This window comes from Athene cunicularia (assembly GCF_003259725.1).
Source record: "Athene cunicularia isolate RWA chromosome 24 unlocalized genomic scaffold, athCun1 chr24_part1, whole genome shotgun sequence".
NCBI lineage: Eukaryota > Metazoa > Chordata > Aves > Strigiformes > Strigidae > Athene > Athene cunicularia.
Genome location: NW_020799132.1, coordinates 4751546 through 4771184, shown reverse-complemented (window position 1 = coordinate 4771184; position 19639 = coordinate 4751546). Strand labels below are relative to the sequence as shown.

Sequence of the window (19639 nt, the reverse complement as noted above, 5' to 3'; positions counted from 1 at the left end):
TATAAGAGACAGTATATACACACTTAGAATTTCTCTTCTTTCTTCCCTACATCCATGCCTAAAATGGGGGAAATATCTGACATATTTTTTCACGTTAGGATCGACAGCGTTGGTTTCGCAGATGTACAGAGCGAAGATGAGCTGTATGATTTTGACATGGACATGGACCCTCCCAACTGGCAGCAGCTTGTGAGCCGAGAAGTGTTGATGGGGCTGAAACCTTATGAAATCAAGCGCCAAGAAGTGATTAATGGTGAGATGGATATTTTTTCCTAGCTCATCAAGCACAAAGTTGAAACGTGTCCTCTGGAGCTCTGAAGTTCTTAAAATTTAAAACTAGGTCTTTTTTCACTGATCCTCTCAAAGTGGTGGCCATCTGTTACTTCTGGTTTGCAGAGTTCGTGTGTGTGAAACCTGTTACTGAAAAGTATCCTGAGATGAGACTGATCCAGTCCTTAGAGAAAGAAATAAGCAATGTTTAAGTGGTTTGAAAGGCCAGTTTGCGATACCATGTTCTAGAAAAGAAAGCAGGAGGCACTTTCTAGACTGCCAGAAAGCACGTGATACAACTGGAAAGCTACTGCCAAACTTCATCTTCAAAGCTTCATCTCAATTTCAGGTCTGCGGTCCCGCAGAACACTCTGTGTGGCTGTATGAGCTGCTGAGGGCTCGCTGTTTGTTTGGGGTAAATTATGAGTCATGAATCAGTTGGCTTCTCTGTTCTTTTAAACATGGAAATGTAGCAGAGCATGGCTCCCTTCTGGGGCAGGCTGGAACACGGGCCAGCGAGGGAGGTGTTGGTGAAGGAGGCTTTTATAAGTTCATGCTTCTGACTTCTGTTTGCTTCACGTTTGGAATCACGTTGCCACGCCTCTTTAGGTAGTTACAATCCTGCTTTCTCCTCTCTCCAGAATTGTTTTACACTGAGAGAGCCCATGTCCGCACGCTGAAGGTTCTGCATAATGTCTTCTACCAGCGTGTCACCCGGGAAGGGATCCTGAACTCCAGCGACAAACGGAAAATCTTTTCAAATCTGGAGGATATCCTTGGGCTTCACGGTGAGAGCAGTTTAGGTCCCTTTCAGCTTTGTAGTCTCAGCTGGAATTCTGGGTACAAACATCTGAAAAATTGAGGCAAGTGACCCTGAAACAAGAAGCAAGCTCCTACAACATTTCAGATGAAAAAGAGCACTACAGCTGCTCTTCCTTTTGCACCCAGTTTTTCCATTTCTGGTTAGCAAAGATGTTTTGATAAAGAATGCAGTGTTTCAGATACTTGCTTTTTCTTATCTGTGTGCACAGACTCTCTCCTGATTCATGCTTCGATAAAAGGAGCAGTGCTTTGATGAATAGTCTTTCTGGGTCAACATTCAATACGTTACAACTGCTGTTGTTGAAGAGAAGATGAAAACAAATCTGAAAAGATTGACGGCTTGCGGGTGGTTTTGAAGGGCAGCCCTTCCTAATCGTTTAGAGAAAGGACTGTTCAGAATAAGAATTTCAGCTCTGCCACTGAATAATCGCTTGTATAATTTTATGCAGCTGGCTTGAACCGTATTCTACATTATTCCGATGTTTTTAAATGGGCAATGATATTGAGCCTCAGAAAAGATAAGACTTGAAAGGTTCTTAGGATTCATTTGAAGGCAGGTGAGACAGAAGTGCAAAGGAGTTACATAACATTTCCTTAGGCATTCTTCTAAATTTATTATGCTGCAGGACACTTTTCAGTTGAACTTATCACAAATCTAGTCTTTTGCTATAATAGCTTTTATTTTAAAATAAGTGCAGAAAATTAAGCAAACAATTTGAGCAGTATTAATAAAATTCACTTTTTTTTTTTTTCTTTTTAAGTTGCATTGAACGATCAGATGAAAGCTGTGCGAAAAAGGAACGAGACTTCTGTTATTGGCCAAATTGGGGAAGATTTGCTTTCCTGGGTAAAATCTTCTTTTACTTTCTTACACTTGAAAGTAACATTTCATAGAATGACAAACAGGGCCAGAGGTTAGTGAAGATAATTGCCGGCTAATACGAACTGAAGGTCTTAGAGTTGTCACTTCTATGGAGCCAACACAGAGTGAGAGAATGAGGGTCGAGGGAAGGTGAGAATTCATAGGATTTTCATTTGGCTAGAGATAAGAGTAATTTAAGAAAGAAAAAATAATTTCCTTATGATGTGTGGGTAGAGTAGGAAGGTAGTTTTGGAGACATAAAGGTGAGAGTAAGATTTTGAAAAATGTAATAGCACAATTTATTTCAGCAATGCTGAAATACGAGTCCTGTGGTGCAGTTCAAAGATAGTTAAAAATATTGGTTTCCAATCCTAGTTTACATAGCTGAGCCTTTTCAGATTTATAGCACCGTTGCAGGCTTCCTTTCTGAGATCCAAATGACAAGAGCTGGAGTGATGTAGGGTCTTCAAAAAAACCCTGAATTCTCTCTTGGGAATCTCCCAGCTTGTTTGTTTTCAAGCCTACTTAATATAGGATTGAGGATTGATCTGCTTATTCTTTTCAGCTCTTCATGCAGAAGTCTCTTGTGGTGGTTTTTGGTTGGTTTTTTTTGTTTTTTTTTTTTTAAATATCCTACTGTTTGTCTAGTATTCCAGGAAAAAAGGAAGGAAATGACAATCAGATGTGGCTGGTAAAGAAACACCTCCAACCCTTTCAGTTCTCCTGTGTATTATGAAAAAGCAAGAAAATATCTGCTAGAGCAAGCTAGACCTTAAACTAATAGTTATATGCCCTTGTGTAGTGTTCTAGTGAAGTGGCTAAACCAAAAAAACACAGGATCTCATTCTCCAGAGTGAGTATTTTCAGGAGTTACTACGCTGCATCACAGACTGGGTAGCAGGAATGGGATGCGTTGCAGTTGCAGTAACAGATTAACCATCTGTCATCTGCAGCACATTTCTCAGCCCTGCTCATGCCTATCGTTTCCCCAGCCATGTTTTTGTAATACTTTAGTTTAGGAAATAAGATGTGATGTTATATTCTGGTGTTTAAGCATGAGTGTCCCTAAGAAATGAGGTGATCTTTGGTCTTGGCTTTGCTGACTTACGGTCTGGTAAATAATCTCTTGTCATTCACATGAGTGCAGTTTTTTCTGCTCTCCTTATGGCTTGACAGTGGAGACGTGGCACTGTATTCTCCCCCTGAATCAGCAGTGCGTTTATGGAAAGGAATGGGTGTGCTAGGACTGGAGACAGGAGAACTGCAGAGATCGAGATGAGTGTCGAAAGTGTCGAAAGTGGCACGTGCTGAACTTGAGTCTGTCTGAATTTGGCTTTCTTGGCTTTCTGGCACAGTTTAGTGGACCAGCAGAGGAGAAGCTGAAACATGCAACTGCCACCTTCTGCAGTAACCAGCCCTTTGCTCTAGAGGTCATCAAGTCACGCCAGAAGAAGGACTCTCGCTTCCAGACTTTTGTGCAGGTGAATTTTATGCAAGGGTTTGAGTTGCCTGAGGATGTGGCTGGTGGCCAGCGTGGCGTAATGAATGGTTGTAGATTAAAGTTATTATAATTAATGACATCATGTCTAACATTATCTTCAGATTGGGATCGTTTCCAATACTGTATTTATCTCTGCTAATTGTTTCTGGAGGGAGGAGTCTTTAATTCTGCGGAACACAGAATGTCCTGATACAGTGCAGGAAAGCACATGCTGTCCCAGGCAGGACATAGCATCTCACTTGAGGTGGCTTTTTCCCAAGGATGAGTACTTCTGTGGGGAAAACTGCATATAGTAGTCCAATTTTGATGCATGCCACGAGCAGAAGACAGATGATATACACCTGTGCCGCCTGCCAGGAAAGGGGCTTGAGTACATGTGGCATTTGGAGGAGAGAACATTATCTTCATTACCACAGGCTGGGAAGGACTCCGGTAATACAAGGGTTGAGGTTATATTGAAAAATGTACTGTAGTTTTGCTGTCGTGTGAAAGCCTGAACTGATGTCTTCCCTGTATGGTGGTGACTGAGATGGATTGGAGATGGGACCAGACCTCTGTGAAGTAATGAGGGAAGGAAGCCGCTGCTTTTGTGATGAGCCTTTCCTATATGTAATTGCAAATGGAGAGGGAATGTGTTGTCTGAATGATAGATCTTGGCATTTCTTGTCTTGTATTTAATTAGCGGAAAGTGAAGTAATAGACGTTTATGTGATGAATAGATGTTACATGTTCAGGTAATTATAGTCTTAATAAAAATGACAAATGTAGTTATTGTGCTGTTTAAATTTAGGATGCTGAGAGTAATCCGCTGTGTCGCCGGTTGCAGCTGAAGGATATCATTCCCACAGAGATGCAGAGGTTGACTAAGTACCCCCTTCTGCTGGATAACATTGCTAAGTACACAGGTAAGCCTTTACACTAGGGTTTGTGCGGGCATCTCAGCAGGTTTCCTAGGCAAATGTGATTTCAAAGTGTATGTCGAAGAACAGTTCGGTTTTAGGGGTCGCTGTCTGGTTTTGTTGTGACCTTGCTGCTGCCTTCTGCACGGGAGGGCAGCTGAAAGGAAATTCAGTGTGAAATAAGTGAATGACAGTCTGCATTGGACTGTGGTGTGTGTAGGGTGCAGTATCATCATCTAAATGTAGTTTTAAACAGTTGGGGAAGGAGAATGTTAAAGTTTTGAAGATAAACCAAACCACTCTGCTTATCAAAGTTACTGGCAAAACAACTAGATTTGCTATTCCCTTTTGAAGAAGGAAACCAGATATTCCTGACTGTCTCCTCTCCACCTTCCACTTCCTAGCCTGTTTCTTAATTTTACACTGACCGTTAACGGTTGTAAATGCTTTTTAATGATTATGACAACCAAATGGAAGTGAAGAAAGTATTTTCTCTGCACCCTTGTATAAGAGTATGTGATAACGTCAGTAGCTGGAATTAGATTCAGAAGAAAAAGAAACAGAGGGAAAAGCAGGTATTGTGTTACTCTTCCTTATTACATCCTCTTAGCAACCAAGTCTTTAGGAACTTACTGAGAGGCAAGTTGCATTTCTGCTATTGTTTTGAATAGTCATTAACATGCCTGTTCTTTCTGTAATTTTGTAGATATATTTAACTCATTTCTACAATCTTAAAGAAGGAAATAACTAGAAATAATTCAGTCGCTAAAGATGATACTCTGTTTCATTAAATTGGTTTTCAATAATAAATATGCTCTGGTAAACATATTTTTTTCTTGAACTCAGAACATTAAGATAGCTAAATCAAACTACTAAGAGAAGACACTTTTAAATGGATTCCAATTTCTATGTAGATGCATTTTAGAGAGAAAAAGAGTAAGATCTTCAATAAAATAAATCCTTAATCATCCACTACTAACATAAAAGTGTGAAAAATGAAGAATCTAATAAAACCTATCAAGTTATTCCATTGCTTAAACAAGCTTGGATAGACACAGGGCATACTTCTGAGCAAGGAAGAAAAAAAAAAGGAAAGTATTATAGAATCTAAGCAAAAATCATGTAGTGTTAAAGCCTATGGCAAATCAACATCTTTCTTTAAGAAGAGAACAAAAAGCAGATAATACAGAACAAATTGATTATTTTTTTTTTTTTTAAGGTCAAGGTTTTCTTGTTATTGACCAAGAGTATTTGGGTTTTGGTTTTGTGGCTTTTTTTTTCCTTTTTAATCAATTCTCGGTACTATTTTTCAAAATTCCCAATATCTGGGAAAAATGTGCAGTCTGACCTACACCCCTAAAGTCTCATACAAAACAAGCTTCGTATAAAAATCGTGGATGTTATCAATGTAACATCAACTAAGAATTTGAAGCTGATTGAACTTGGGAAAAAATACTTTTCCTACACGATAGACACCGACAGAACCTTAACGTAGCCTTCCATCCTCATCTGTTGAATCTCTAAAGCACTGCAGAACGTTTTCGTGTTCTTGCAGAGGATGGAGTTCAGCTAGAGTGGTGTACACTGAAAGATATTTCCAGCATAGCAGGCAAAAATATGATTAATAATACCACAGAACGACTTCAGGTTTACTAGCGGATACCTGCTGCAGTGTAATTTCAGTACTCATAAAAAATATACTGCCTTTACAAGTTCACTCTAATCATCATTAGGAAAGCATGCGATACTCCATTATCCTTGATGTACTTGTTTGTTTGCCTGTTAACTAAATTCTTAATGTAGCTTCTGGTAGTGAGAATTGATGGGGTTCACCTGTGTCTGCATGGTAAGTGACATTGGCTGGAAGGATAAATCGTTTGCTCTTGCTGTAAGGGGACACTGTTTTTATAATCAGGCTGCATGAATGTAGCCAGAGATGCTTTTTTTTTTTTCTTTTTATTTTAACTTTTCTATTTATTTTAACTTTTTAAATTAAAGTTAAAATAAATACAGGCTATCTGGATGGAAAAAGTTATTACGTAACAGGGTTTTTTTGATGTGTTGTGTTACGTTTCTTTCTCTGTTTCTCTCTCTTCCATAAAATAAATAAAAAGGATTGGGAGAAATGCAGAAGCCAATAGTCAGTTGCCAAATCCTGGGACTTTGTGTAACTGGCTCTGTGTGATTCTAAATATCTACCCCAAGACTCTCTTTGTACCATGGTGGAGTCTTAATAAACTTTTTAGATTTCTCGGAATACTTCTCGGATTTATGTTTGTGGAGTGAAAAGTTGTCACTCAAACGAGAGAGTAGGAAGTGCCATCCTGTATATGGTGATCATCAGAGGCCAGTGTCTTTTGCAGGGCAGAATGAAGTATCTGCTGTCACAAATCTATTTTTGCTATTTCACCTTCAAAATGCAGTGCTTTTCTTGGTAGGCTATTCTGTGAATTTGAGTTCTCTTTCTCAAACTTGAAGTCAGCAAACTGCACCGGATTTCTGGCTTTTTCAGCCTTTATTGGAAAGCACAATGACATTTCCTTTTTCTCTTGCAGAACTGCCCGAAGAGAAGGAGAAAGTGAAGAAAGCAGCAGATCATTGTCGTCAGATCCTTAACCATGTGAACCAGGCTGTCAAAGAGTCTGAGAACAAGCAGGTAGGAGGCGAACGGAGTGAGCGGCAAGGGTTGGGGAGAAGAGAGCTGAAGTGCAACAAGCTGTTTTAAGACACCTAGAGTCTCTGTACTATATTTTGCTTAAAGATATTTTGGGGCACGAGTATTCCTGTGAGAGGAGGAATCCCGGGCGTTTGGGAATGTGTGGAAGTACTCCTGACTGCCTGCACTCATGACACTAGTGAGTTTGCTAATCACATTGACCACCTTAATTGCATTTTCTGTAGCATTTGGAAGATTATCAGCGTCGTCTCGACCTGTCCTACTTGAAGCAGTCTGAGGATCCCATGATGGATGAGTTCAGGGTGAGTGACAGCATGATAGCAAGCTCTGTGTAAATCATGACTGTAACCCTGTTGTTCAGTTTGCAGCTCTTCCTGCTGCAGTCTTCTGACGTGCAACCAAATGGTCTTTGGAGAGAAATATTTCTGTACAAAAATTTAAAACAATTAGTCTCAGAAATTTGAGTTTCGTTACCTTCCTGAAGATCTCTGTGGATGTAACAACGTGGTTCTGCACATAGTAGTGTTGATGAAGCTTGTGAGCTCTGTGGAACAAATCTTAATGGGCTGCAAGCTAATGCACTGTGTCACATAGGAGATAGCTGGTGGATGATAAGTCTTATTATGGAAATATATCTCCTATGATCTCATGTCTTAATTATGCTGTTGGAACTGGGGAGGTCTCAGACAGTGATGAGATGTAGCAGTGAAGTTGGCTTTAAAAGAAGAGCTTGTACACAGGCTGAGTTGTGTAGGAGATCCACAGGTATAGCCAAAGTCTTAAGTCCAGTACTATGTTTCACGGCCCCTGTAAATTCTTGCAGTTACATCAGTGAAGCTGGTTACTTGCTGTTCAATGGAACGGACAGCACTGCATCCTTGGAGCAGGACTAACTTTAGGAAATGTTCACGTTTCAAGTGAATGATACACACCAGTAGGCCCTTGAAACGTGAAACAAATTTTTTCTTTCTCACATGTTCCAAATAGGTACCTTCTGCACAAGGACTCATCCCCCTTTGCTCCTGCATCTTTTCCTCATGAATTGGTACTTTATCCCCAGTTCTTAATTTTTACCACTGTCTGTGCCTGTGTCTCGTATAGATTCTCTGTTGTTTATGTAGCACTCCCCTATCTTCCCCAAAGTCAGTGTGTATCCAAAAAATTTTTATATAAAGACTTTTCTATGAAACTGTGTCATGTATCCTTCCACAAATAAACTTGCAAGCATTTAGTTAGGAAATGGAGAACTTACTGGCAGTTATGAAATCCTGCTGTCATTGATTGTAGACTCTGAGACTTGGAAGGAATGACTTGTGAAAATTGTCACTTCTGCTTGCCTGCAGATCTAAATGTCACAGTCACTGAAATGACTGAAGAATCCATTGACATTATGAAGTCCATCAGATCACTGGAATGATTTGTATATCATTTGTAGGCACACTTGACTTGCAAATCAAGTGCTGAAGCATTAACCACTTGTAATACTAGAACTTTATCTGGGATATTGTTAAAACTCCTCCTAGAAATCAGATGACATCCTGATGCCTTAGTAGCTTGATTTAGTAGGAAAATTCTCTACCCTGTGACCTCTGGCATCTGTAAAGGAGCAGTGGAAGAGCAATAACAAACACCTCTCACAAGATTTTGGTTTACAAGCATACCTTACTCCTGCTCCATTTTTTTTTTTTTTCCAGACTGGGTTTAGCTGCTCTTCTCCAAAATGGAGTGCCTATCCCAGCATTCTCTCTGATATTCCTGTGCTTTAACCATTACTTGCTTCCACGAAAATTTCATCGTGCTACTTTTTCTTTTTTTTTTTGTTTCCCTTGGTGACAGAACTTGGATCTAACGAAGAGAAAAATGCTTCATGAAGGACCCCTAACTTGGAAGGTTAACCGTGACAAAACTATCGGTGAGTCCTGTTCCATCAACTGACTGAGTTGGGTTTGTGTGTGTTTGCTGAGAAGGAGAGAAAGAAAAAGCATTTCTGCAGTTTCCCATTATGATTCTTACTGCCACCTATAATAATGCCTGTGTGTTTTCTCAGAGCTGATTAGATTATTCTTGTCAATTCTGAAATGTGCTGGAGTATCATTAAGGCTGTGCAGGGACACAGCAGTCAGTCATGAGAAGATCCAGTTCCATCTGTAGCTTTCTGCTGTAGTTTTGATGAGGAAGATTTGCAAGCTTTGCCTAGAATGGCACAGCACTGATTACTGCCTCTGCATGAGTAATCAAAACTGCAGCCTTTTTCTTTCTGCATGGGTGTGATACAAAACTATGAATCTTTAACTCATTCTGGGTTCTTTTGCACTTTGTGCAGATCTCTACACTCTGCTTCTGGAGGACATTCTGGTGCTGTTGCAGAAACAAGATGATAAACTGGTACTGAAGTGTCACAGTAAAATCTTGGCATCGACAGCTGACAGTAAACACACCTTCAGTCCTATCATCAAATTGAACACCGTTCTGGTTCGTCAGGTGGCAACAGGTCGGTGTAACCAACTGAGAAAGCAAAAGAGGAAGCCAAAACTGAAGATTAGATCAGTGGAGGATAGATGTTTTTGTCTAGAGTTCCAGAGTAGAACATGGAAAACTGCGTGGGCTTAATTCTTGGTTGTCCAACATCTTGCTTTGTACGAGCTGTTTAACTTCTTTGCATCAGTAATAGGCATGGCTTGAGTTTTAAATAGACTTCCAAATTAAAGTACTCTGATTGTATTAGATGAAATGCACTGTAGAAATTAAAAAAGGGAGAAGAGGAGAAATAAATCTGTTTCACAATTGTTCGAGCAGTAATGGCTCTTTCAGGACTAAATTTCCTAGATAAGGGAAGGATCAATGTTTGTATATTGTAGCTTTGGAGGGTTATCTCATGGATTCTTTCCTTGCTTCGGGTTGAGGTTATGCCCAGTTTTAGGAATTGTCAGAAAGCTATGTGAGACGAGGCATCGAGTTAAATTCTTTCCTCCTTGTGTCGCTTCAGATAACAAAGCTTTCTTCGTCATCTCCATGTCAGAAAATGGTGCTCATATTTATGAACTGGTGGCACAGACTGTTTCGGAAAAGAATGTGTAAGTAATTGTCTCAGCTCCATCTGCTGCTTGAGTTGTACTTGAGAGATCTTTTACATCAGCTTGCCTGTAGTAACTGTGCAGGGGTCCATGAATTACCTGAGTTCCTTCCCTAAGCTTACCTGAAAACATAGCTGTGTTGGCCTACATAGGAAGTATTTAAGGGCAGTCTCTCCCAGCTTATAAAAAGCAGGGGGAGGGTGTATACACGTCTGTTAGTGAGCATGTGTGTGGATATATATATACATATATATATATATATATTAAAAACCACCCCATGTGTACACTCAATGCTTTTCTTGTTGTTGCTTGCCATCTGGCTCACGCCAGACCCTTTTCTGACCTCAGAAATGCTTTGATTTACCCTTATGATTCTGGTCTTATGTGACTAACTTGCCAGATAAGTAATTGATAATCCTGCACCTTTGTGCGGAGCTGGTTACCTTCACGGGTTTTGATATGAGCATCATACACGCCTCAATGCAGGAATTTTGATTCCCTAGCAAAATGCTGTTTTTCCTCTTTGGTAGAAATGCTTTTCTTCTCAGATGTAAGCAGGGCATAGAATTAATTGTATGATACATTGCAACTGTTCTAGTGTGTCATATATGAAACTCTTCAGTAATAAGTGAAATGTTACTTAATGCTTTCGTATATATTTATATTCGAAATAACTGCCTCACCTGACAAATCCTGTTAAGGTGCTGTCGTTAATTTTCTTCTGCTGAAGAATATCCTGGTGAAGTGAGCATTTTGCTGTGGTGCTTCACTTTTGGCTGCAAGATATTACTGAAGGAATTGAATGTAACAGATTTTTTTTTTTAAAAAAGAAGATATTTCTGTTGAAAAAAAGCAGTGATAATATTAGTTGGATTTAAGAGATGTTAAATATAGAAGTATTCGTTATGTTTCACATCTTGCCTGGTTTTATTTGATGTTTCTACTGCAGATGGCAGGACCTTATAGCTCAGATGGCAGGGACTGTAAAAATGGGGAGTACCAGAAGAGTGATTCCATTACCGCAGTCAGGACCTGGCGAGTAAGTAAAAATAGCTGGAGGAAGAAGGGCTGGTTGGTTTTTTTTTTTCTAGTAGCCCTTCTTCTGTGCAAAGGTTGCCAGCCGAAGCATGGATTCTCATCCAGCGATTCAGATAGATTGACTGAAAGGATGTGTTCATTCTTTCCTCCCTGCAGAGAAGAGCGTGAAGAAGAGGAGCAGCAGAAGCTCAAAGAGCAGCATGACATTCCTGCCAATAGTCTACAAAGTCCAGGTAAAACAGTGGTCCAGGTAAATGGTGTCAGTGGATCTGCTGCACGGAGTGCAGATGTGCCAAGCCATATTCCTTGTGGCTTGGGGATCTTTTGGTAGCTTTGACATTTCTCTGGAAAGGAACGATTTCTTTACAAGTCCCGTAGAGAAGGTGATACTGAACCACTTGGAAACATACCTCTTACCGTTTCCATCTCTTGTATAAATTGCTGGGAAGGGTCCTTTTTTCCCCTGGAAAGAATTGGCCTTTTACCAATCCCATGCTGAAGAACTGGGGGTTTTTTATATTCTCAGAGATTTCTACATGAAGCACAATTTTCTGCAGTTTATTATCCTATTTGCCATAGTTGTTTAACCTGTATGCATGTTTTCTGTTTACTAGATAAAGACTTGGGCCTTGAATCTCCCTTAATACTGAACGCTCAGTCATCTTCGCCCATCATGTCTGAAAAGTCCAAGGTAGAAAGTCTTCTTGTGTCAGAAAGACGGTTTGATAAAGTGCAGCAGGCAGAGCTGACACTTAAAGATTCTCCCGCGTGTTATGAACACACAGCCACCAGTTTACCTTCGGTATCAGAAGGGCAGTGGGCACTGGATGCATTAAGGAACTGTAAGTATCTGTGGGCAGTGGCTGATGGGGTGTGATTTGGAGATGAAAGTTGTTAGGTCAACCATCTACATCAGTGAGCTAAAATAACATCAAAAGCCCATTTCTATTAAATACCAATTCTCTCTGTGCTGCGTGTCCCAGCATAACAAACCAAAATGGATCTAGACAGCAAGGAATTCTAAGTTCTGAACTCATATACTGGCCATTTCTTTAGCTTTAGGTATCTCGCTGTTTTTTTCTGCGGTTTTTCCCATGTATGAAATGATGGTGGGAATGAGATGTTACTGTCCACGAAGTACTTTGATGACAAAATTACATTGCAGAACTTTGTGCAGTGCTGTACGGTGCCACTGCTAGTCAGCGGTTTTTCAAAAGACAATGCAGTTGGCCTGGGGACATATTTTGGAAGCACTGAAGCAGAGTAGGAGAGGTTGCATGAGTGGCTTTGTTTTTTTTTTTTTTTTTTTTTGTAAAATCCTGCAAACGAGATTGGATATATGTGATCTTGACAAAAATCTAGGTTTAGATTTTTCTGAGGACTTGGGAGGTGGTTGGATATAATTAGATCAACACTTGTGTGCGTTGGAAAGAAATTTTCCTGATGGACAGATTATTCTGTAAAATTGTTTACAGAAGATTTTTTTAATCACTTCCTCTGTTCTCTAGTATACCTCCTTTCAGAGGAAAAATGCAGGGCTGTACAACCTACTTGATCAGATCTAGCTGTGCAATTCCTAAATATAACTTCCTAAAATTTGAATGAATTCATCAATCCATATATCTCTTCTTGGCAACTCTGAAAGGGACATGAAGTCTCTCAATTGTACTTGGAGGGAATAGTCTGGTTTTGCTTCTCTGTGGGTCATTTGCTTTTACCAAAATGCAGAGCATTCATATCCTTGGCTCAAATTCCCTCTTCCATCTCTCTCTCTCTCTCAATAATGACAGTTCTCTGCAATCTAGTAGTTTATCTTGGATCTTTTGATCCATTTATGCTTCTCCTTCTTATAGGATTCAGAGTCCTTTTCTAATTCTGAATGCTGTACTGGTACTTGTTTTCAGAGAGCAGGGATAAAATAATCTTAGTCTGTGGGGTGGGTAAAGACAGTATTAGTGACCTGGCATCTCATGATGTATTAGTATTAGTGACCTGGCATCTCATGATGTATTAGTATTAGTGACCTGGCATCTCATGACTATTCAGAATTAAAAGAGCAGCCCTCTACCAGCAGCAGTGGGTCACTCACATTTTGACAAGAGCCTTCCAATTAGATGAGTGACTGTTCGGTTGTATGAAATTGCAGCTTTTCTTGGGTGTTACGTGAGCATTATATGGTGAGAGTGAACAGTGTTCTTATGCTCTTGACAGTATCATATTTTTATTTTGAACAATGTGTCCTTATTATGAAGTGTTTGGTTGGGATAATTTGAGAACTAAAGGAATGTGGGTTGAAGTTCAAACAAGCATAAATTTGCATGAAATTTTAGACAAAATGTGCCTTCAATTTTTTTTTTTGATCTGTCATTTCAAAGTTGAGTGGAATATTCTCCATATGCTTGTTTCTCAGGTGGGAATCCCCTTATTACTGCCATAGTTTTTAGTTCATTTGGGGGCATGGGTACAACCTGGGCGCTCGCCTGCACTCCAGCTCACTCGCTGGATAATCTCAGTAGATAATTTCTTTGCTTTTCTTAAGCAAGAAAGTTCCAACTTGTACTGACACGTTTGCTCTTGCTTGTAAGGTAAAAATGTGGAGTAAGGCTTCAGACCTTACATGTTTCTTTTTATCCCTGTTTTTCCTACCAAGAGCAATGAGAGGGCTGGCTGCCACGAGATACACCTTTTTTGAAAGGCAGGTTATGGTTTGTGAAGCCTTGTGAATGTTATCTCTACTTGCAGTGGGCTTGCTGAAACAATTGTTGGTACAGCAGCTTGGCTTTTCTGAGAAGGGGACCCTTGAAGACCGGCAGCGCTTTCCCAGGTTTAGGACCATTTCTCAAGAAGCCCAAACAGGGAGTGGAAATGAGCCTGGACTACAGCACTCTGACAATAACAAATTTCACCAGCCTGGAACAGAGAGAACGCTTCTGAGAACCGGAACTAATGAGTCCACAGCTAGTTATGGCCTCCGGACTTCGGCTGGCTCGCCAGCTTCAGGGGATGCCATGCAGCTGGTAGTGAGAGACCCCAGCTCGAGTAGTAACTTAGCAATAGATCACATGAGTATGAATCTGGAGATCTCTGCCACAGAGCTGGAAGGGGTGGGTGCTGATGACAGCGGGGAGCATTTTTTTGATGCTCGAGAAGTTCACAGTGATGAAAATCCATCTGAAAGTGAACTGATGGAAAGGAAGGAGGAAGAGGATGTGCAAATACGGATCTCAGGTGAGCGGATTTCATTCACTCGTTGAATGATAGTCTGACCAGACTCATTATTAGAGACTTTCTCTCTTGCTGATGTGGTATACCATATTTAAAGTTAACTCTCAGACCTTGACAGTCATTTTAGCCCTGAAGAGGGCTGTGCAAAGATCTGCCTAATGAAATCTCTATTTATGAAAAGAGAAGCTGAAGTACTGTGGGGCTAATACACTGTGACAGACTCTTAATGATGGAGGCACAATGCAAGCTCTTGATTGCAGTTGCCACTGGACCACTTTATCTCTCGACTGACTGTTGGGACCCGTAGGGAAAACGTTTTCCCTGAAGGCAAAGCACTTCCTTAGCCCGTAGGCACAGAGCCCCCCCATGACTCATGCTGTTTTGTAGATACTGTGTTGGCTTCTCTTGATCAAGCTTCGGAAAAGAAGCAGTTGTAACTTTACACTGTAATTGTCTCCTGGGACCTTACCCCAGTCTGAAGCTTTTAACAGAAATAACAAAAATAATAAGCTTTTATTATTACTACATACGGTATATTTGTCAGTTACCTGAGCAGCATCTCGAAGTATAGCTCTTCTAGTCTTCAAGAAGACTGTTAACTCGGCAGAAAACTAGCTCTAAGGCAGCAGCTGTGAGCACTTCATGGGACTTTGTGCACTTTAGTCCTGTGGTTTTGATCGGCCAACATGGTGACACTGCACAAAATCTAACACGCAGGTGGAGGTTTATCTCATGTACCTGTTGTTGTCGAACTAGCTACTAGCAGATAGATTCTGTATAACTCTTAGTCTTGAAATCTCTTATCCATAAATAAGCTTTTACTTAATAATTGGATTCTAACAAGGTGAATAAGCCAATTTGTGACTGTCTGAATGCTGCCTTCCAACTGCATATTGAAAATAATTTTTCTTTCCCTGAATTACTGAGACATTTTAAATTATTAAAACTGAGCCAACAACTTGAAGCATCTAATTTATTTGTCACCTCTTACGCTGTTTACTTTAACTGTGCAGGGACATCAAAATTAGATTGACCTGTTTTTAGTCAATTCTGACTCCACATGCTAGATTTGCTGTAATACTGTACAGAAATTATTTAATATAATTCTATTGCTAGGTGCAGGTTGTGAAAGCATTTCTGTCTATAATTGCTTTATTCTTTAACATACCATCATCAAGCTAAGTTTCACAAGCTGTATTTTACAGCTAATTCATCTCAAAGCATCCCCAGTACTGCAGCTAGCCAGTGGAGGTTAGAAATGCAGCAGTGTGATTTGTCGGGTACCATTAGTATAAGTGCAGCTTTTTCAGACATTATCACAGAAACACAGGTTTTGGGAAAACAAGAAGGTAGGTGATTAGCTCATCTAATCATCTTATTCTCAAACTGCAGTCCAAAACCCAGCTGTGATCTCTGAAGCCCAATTCTGAACCAAACTAGTCTGGTCTGATATAATCACTGTTCTGTGTAGTGTTCACAAATGCTTTTTCTTATCCATTTTAAAATGTCTCAGGGGATGGGCCTCTCACCACTTATCTTTCTTAAAGTCTGCTTAAACTGTCTACAGTTCAGTGGTTCTTGGTGGTCATTGAGCTGGAGGTGTTCGTAAAAAGCTGTTCTCTTAACAGGAAATTATTTGATCCTTGATGGATATGGAACAGTGCAGGAGAGCTCCACAGATGAGGAGGTGTCATCTCTGGTCCTCCAGTGCACCGCAGGTGGCCGCACCTCTTTGGACTCTGCACCGCAGCAGCCACTTTCCCCACGGGACACCCAGTCGGATGGAGGGAGCTCCCCGTTTGTTGAGGAGATGATGGCCTCACGCTGGGGGGGAGTGGAAGAGTCCTGCTCGTTTGTAGCAAGCCCTCACTTCTCGATAGAGTCACGTGTGCAGATGATGCAGTATATTCAGAAGATAGAGGATGACCTTGAAAAGTTAAAGGTATAGTATGTCTCTATTTGCAGCATAAGGGTTTTCATATTCCTTAGGTTTGGGTTTAGAAAAGAGCTTGAAAACAATTTTGAGCAGCAAGAAAGGCAGCCATGTTGGGGTTTTTTTGTCTTTGGCTGTTATCTCTAGAAGCTTTTAAAACAGAAACTTGGTGCTGTTGTGTTTGCATTAAATTACGAGAGGCAAGTAGTTCCCCCAGAGCTAGCGGGTGTGTATATTGCTTTAAATTTGGAGAGTTTTATGGTGAATGGGACAAAACTGATGCAAATTAGCAACAGTGAAGTTTTGAAGGGGCTGCTGGCCTAAGGAATATGGATTTCGGACATAAAGAAACTTATCAAATCTGTTGCATACTGCTGCTAATGTCAGGTGAAGGTGCTAAAGTTGCAGTAGAGCAACAACAAGGTTTTCAGCCTCAGCTTATTCAGAATTATTTCTTGTATGTGATGTCTTGTATGTGTGAGAGATACCAGCATGTTAAAGTCAGTAGCCAGCTTTTAATGTAACTGAAATCTGAAAAGAAAGTGGAATACTGCATGCAGATGGAAGGCCTGATGAAGATACTGATAAAGGAGCTGAGATCCATTGAGGGTCACTGTGCAACATGGGTGATTCCAGCCCACTCACCTCTCGTGAAACCTCTCGTTTCCCAGTTGAAGCCCTCTTTGTTTTGGTAAATAGAGAAAGAGCCACGTGAGTTTTGGGGTTGTTTTTATTTTCTAGGAGGTTGAGGAAGACTACACCATTCTCCGACGCCAAGGGCTGGCTGGATCAGCCTCCACAGGAGAGCACTCAGGTACGCAACCAGACTGTAATTGGTAGCAGATACCAAAGTTAGCTTCAGACACTAAACAAAAGAGCACAAAAGCAATTATTAATGTTTCTCACACAGACACAAAAGGTTTCACCTACATCAGCAGCTCTCTCAGGGCTGAGACCATGCTGATTCCAGGAAAGGTCAGTTGAATCCATTGAGACTCACACGTGCAGAGGAGCTTGTTCCTTCCTCTGAAAAGGTTGTTTGCAAGCTGTCTCTCCCCTACCTGCCAAAGACCTGCATCTCAGGATGTTACAACTTCTCTTTCAAAGAAGGCTAGACAAATGTAAAGTCCCAAAGGGAAGATTTTTTTTAATGTGTAAAATTATTACAGTCTGTCTTTTCTTTCTCTGGGGTGTCTCTGATGCTGCGTTAAGTGGCCTTAGGCATCCTGGAGATGTAATTGCTGGAATCACTAACAAAGGCCAGAAGGTTAAATGAGTGTGCTGTCTCTCATGTAACACATTTTCTCTGCTAGTACTAGTGTTCAGAAATGTTGGGCATTCATCTGTCATTGCAGCCCCCTCTCTCACCACACTTGTAAAAAAAATTTTCTTGTTGTGTTTGTTTTTCTTTTTCTTCCCCCTCCTTCAGACAAAAGCTAGTCATGTTTTCAGGAGTGGCTGAAGATTGGATGAAGAGTATCAGGACACAGCACCCGCTGTCTTCCTTGTGGACTCTGAGACAAGAGGGTTTGGACCATTCAAACGTGAACCATACTCTAGCAAAGTGGGCATGGGGTGCTTTTCCTGTGGGGCATCTGCACTATCTTGTCAGTGAGGGAGTCTATGCTATTCTGCTCCTCTCCTTGCTACCAGAAATTTCATTTTTCAGAACAGAAAAACCAAACCAAATGTACAGAGCTTTGGGTGTAGGATATAAAAATGTATTTAGACATTTAAAAAGAAAAAAAAAATCAATGTATTTATTTGACTTCATTCCGTGTATCAAAAGCACATTTTAATTTTTTTAATCTGCCTTTTTTTTGTTCTATTTTAATTGGGTAGTGGCAGTTCTAGCCCTCTGCATGTAGTACACCCTTCCTGCTACTGCTCCTGAACCAAAGGTCAGGTCTGAGGGGAGAGGGTGTGCCTGTGTGCAAGTGTATCTTTACTTCACTGGACTGGACCCTGCACTCCCCGCTGGCAATCGAACTGCCGCGCCAAGAGCTACTTATGAAGGTGTTAGGATGACTTGTGGCTGGAACTATCTGTACTCAGCAATTGCATGGGAACTGTTCATGTCACCACACGCGTAACAGAGAATTTCCCATGCGCTAAATGGCCAGGCACTTGAGATGGGCAAATTTTCTTTTTCCCCTCTCCCGTTAGGGGTCTCTTTTGTTGACATGCAAGATTAGACTGGGAGAGGAGGAAAGATAGGTTTAATTTTTTTCTTGACTTCGTTGGCTTTGATCATTGTCTCCTTTGTAAAGTGATAAAAAATACTTGGACCTGCAGCACTTTTGTAACTCTTCTCTGGATCAAAAAAAAAAAAAAAAAAAAATGCAAACCCAGAAGTGTTTCAAAGATGTGGGGCAGATCTGCCCCTGATTCACTACTGAATGAATAAGGGCTGCCATTTGAGTTAGCCGCAGGTACTGCTGATTATAGGGCCAGTAAGTTTTAGTACCTGAAAGTATGTCTTGCTGAGGGCTTGGGGTGGGGTTTGGGGGTTTTTCTGGGGGGTGGGGTTGGATTGGGTTGATTTATATTTTTTTTTTTTTTTTAGTTTTGGGTTGTTTTGGGTTTTTTTAAACTGATTTGTGCCAATGTGTTCTCACTGAACCAGAAATGTGCAAAACAAAGAAGGCTGAAACAGCTCTCTGGTACTTCCTTAGGCCTGTTCTGATGGATTTTGCTGTTGGAATACCCTCCAGTCTGGGGACAAGATGGTAAATACCAGGCTACCAGCAGAGCTAACACTGGACAGCCTAAGCTGGCTGTGCCTCTGCTCCAAAGCTGGTCCTAGGGCAGGCAGCTCCTGCTTGGCATGGGGTGGTTCAAGCTGCCGCTGGTATCGCAGACACCGTGAATAGGACTGCTAGTGGAAAGTGTGTAAGGCAGTCTCCTTTGCACCCTCTTCCCACGTTCTAAACTATTTAACAACCCCAAACTGAACAGCATGCTACACCTGTAAATCCCATCAGCATGTCAGGACTGCTGTCGTGTTTTTTGCATCACTGCATGCATCATGAAGTGTAGAGACTCTGGTCAGCATAAAGATGATACTCCCTGCTCCTTTAAAACAAATGCTTTCTCTTTAGCTACTGGCAAAAAATCAGATCTGTCCTTTGTCTCCTCATGTAGGGAAAAAACAGTTCTTACTCTTCCCATTAGACATGCAAGGGATAAGTTCATGTAAAGACTGACATCAGGGGTGATGTGGGGCCTGATAGGGAAGTTGGAGCCATGAGCCCTTACAGAGTAGGGAGGAGTTTCTCTTTTTTTTTAAGAGCCAATAGCACAAAGCATCATTTTTCACCAGCAGAGCATTACACTGC

At 40.8% G+C, this 19639-nt stretch overlaps 1 protein-coding gene across 2 annotated transcripts in view; it reads left to right on the top strand.

The window, feature by feature from the left end:
* The window catches only part of ARHGEF12 (Rho guanine nucleotide exchange factor 12), a 76290-nt gene extending 57664 nt beyond the window's left edge, over nucleotides 1-18626 (top strand). For both annotated transcript variants that reach the window (XM_026863739.1, XM_026863738.1), the window contains 17 exons: nucleotides 99-253; nucleotides 912-1058; nucleotides 1854-1939; nucleotides 3310-3435; nucleotides 4246-4360; nucleotides 6910-7010; nucleotides 7256-7333; nucleotides 8868-8943; nucleotides 9355-9522; nucleotides 10018-10105; nucleotides 11055-11144; nucleotides 11300-11376; nucleotides 11758-11985; nucleotides 13886-14371; nucleotides 15997-16310; nucleotides 17043-17115; nucleotides 17731-18626. In XM_026863739.1, the coding sequence (XP_026719540.1) occupies nucleotides 99-253; nucleotides 912-1058; nucleotides 1854-1939; nucleotides 3310-3435; nucleotides 4246-4360; nucleotides 6910-7010; nucleotides 7256-7333; nucleotides 8868-8943; nucleotides 9355-9522; nucleotides 10018-10105; nucleotides 11055-11144; nucleotides 11300-11376; nucleotides 11758-11985; nucleotides 13886-14371; nucleotides 15997-16310; nucleotides 17043-17115; nucleotides 17731-17741 (2419 nt within the window). In that variant the 3' untranslated portion in view covers nucleotides 17742-18626. The remainder of the gene's footprint in view (nucleotides 1-98; nucleotides 254-911; nucleotides 1059-1853; nucleotides 1940-3309; nucleotides 3436-4245; nucleotides 4361-6909; nucleotides 7011-7255; nucleotides 7334-8867; nucleotides 8944-9354; nucleotides 9523-10017; nucleotides 10106-11054; nucleotides 11145-11299; nucleotides 11377-11757; nucleotides 11986-13885; nucleotides 14372-15996; nucleotides 16311-17042; nucleotides 17116-17730) is intronic.
* Nucleotides 18627-19639: the final 1013 nt, after the last annotated feature.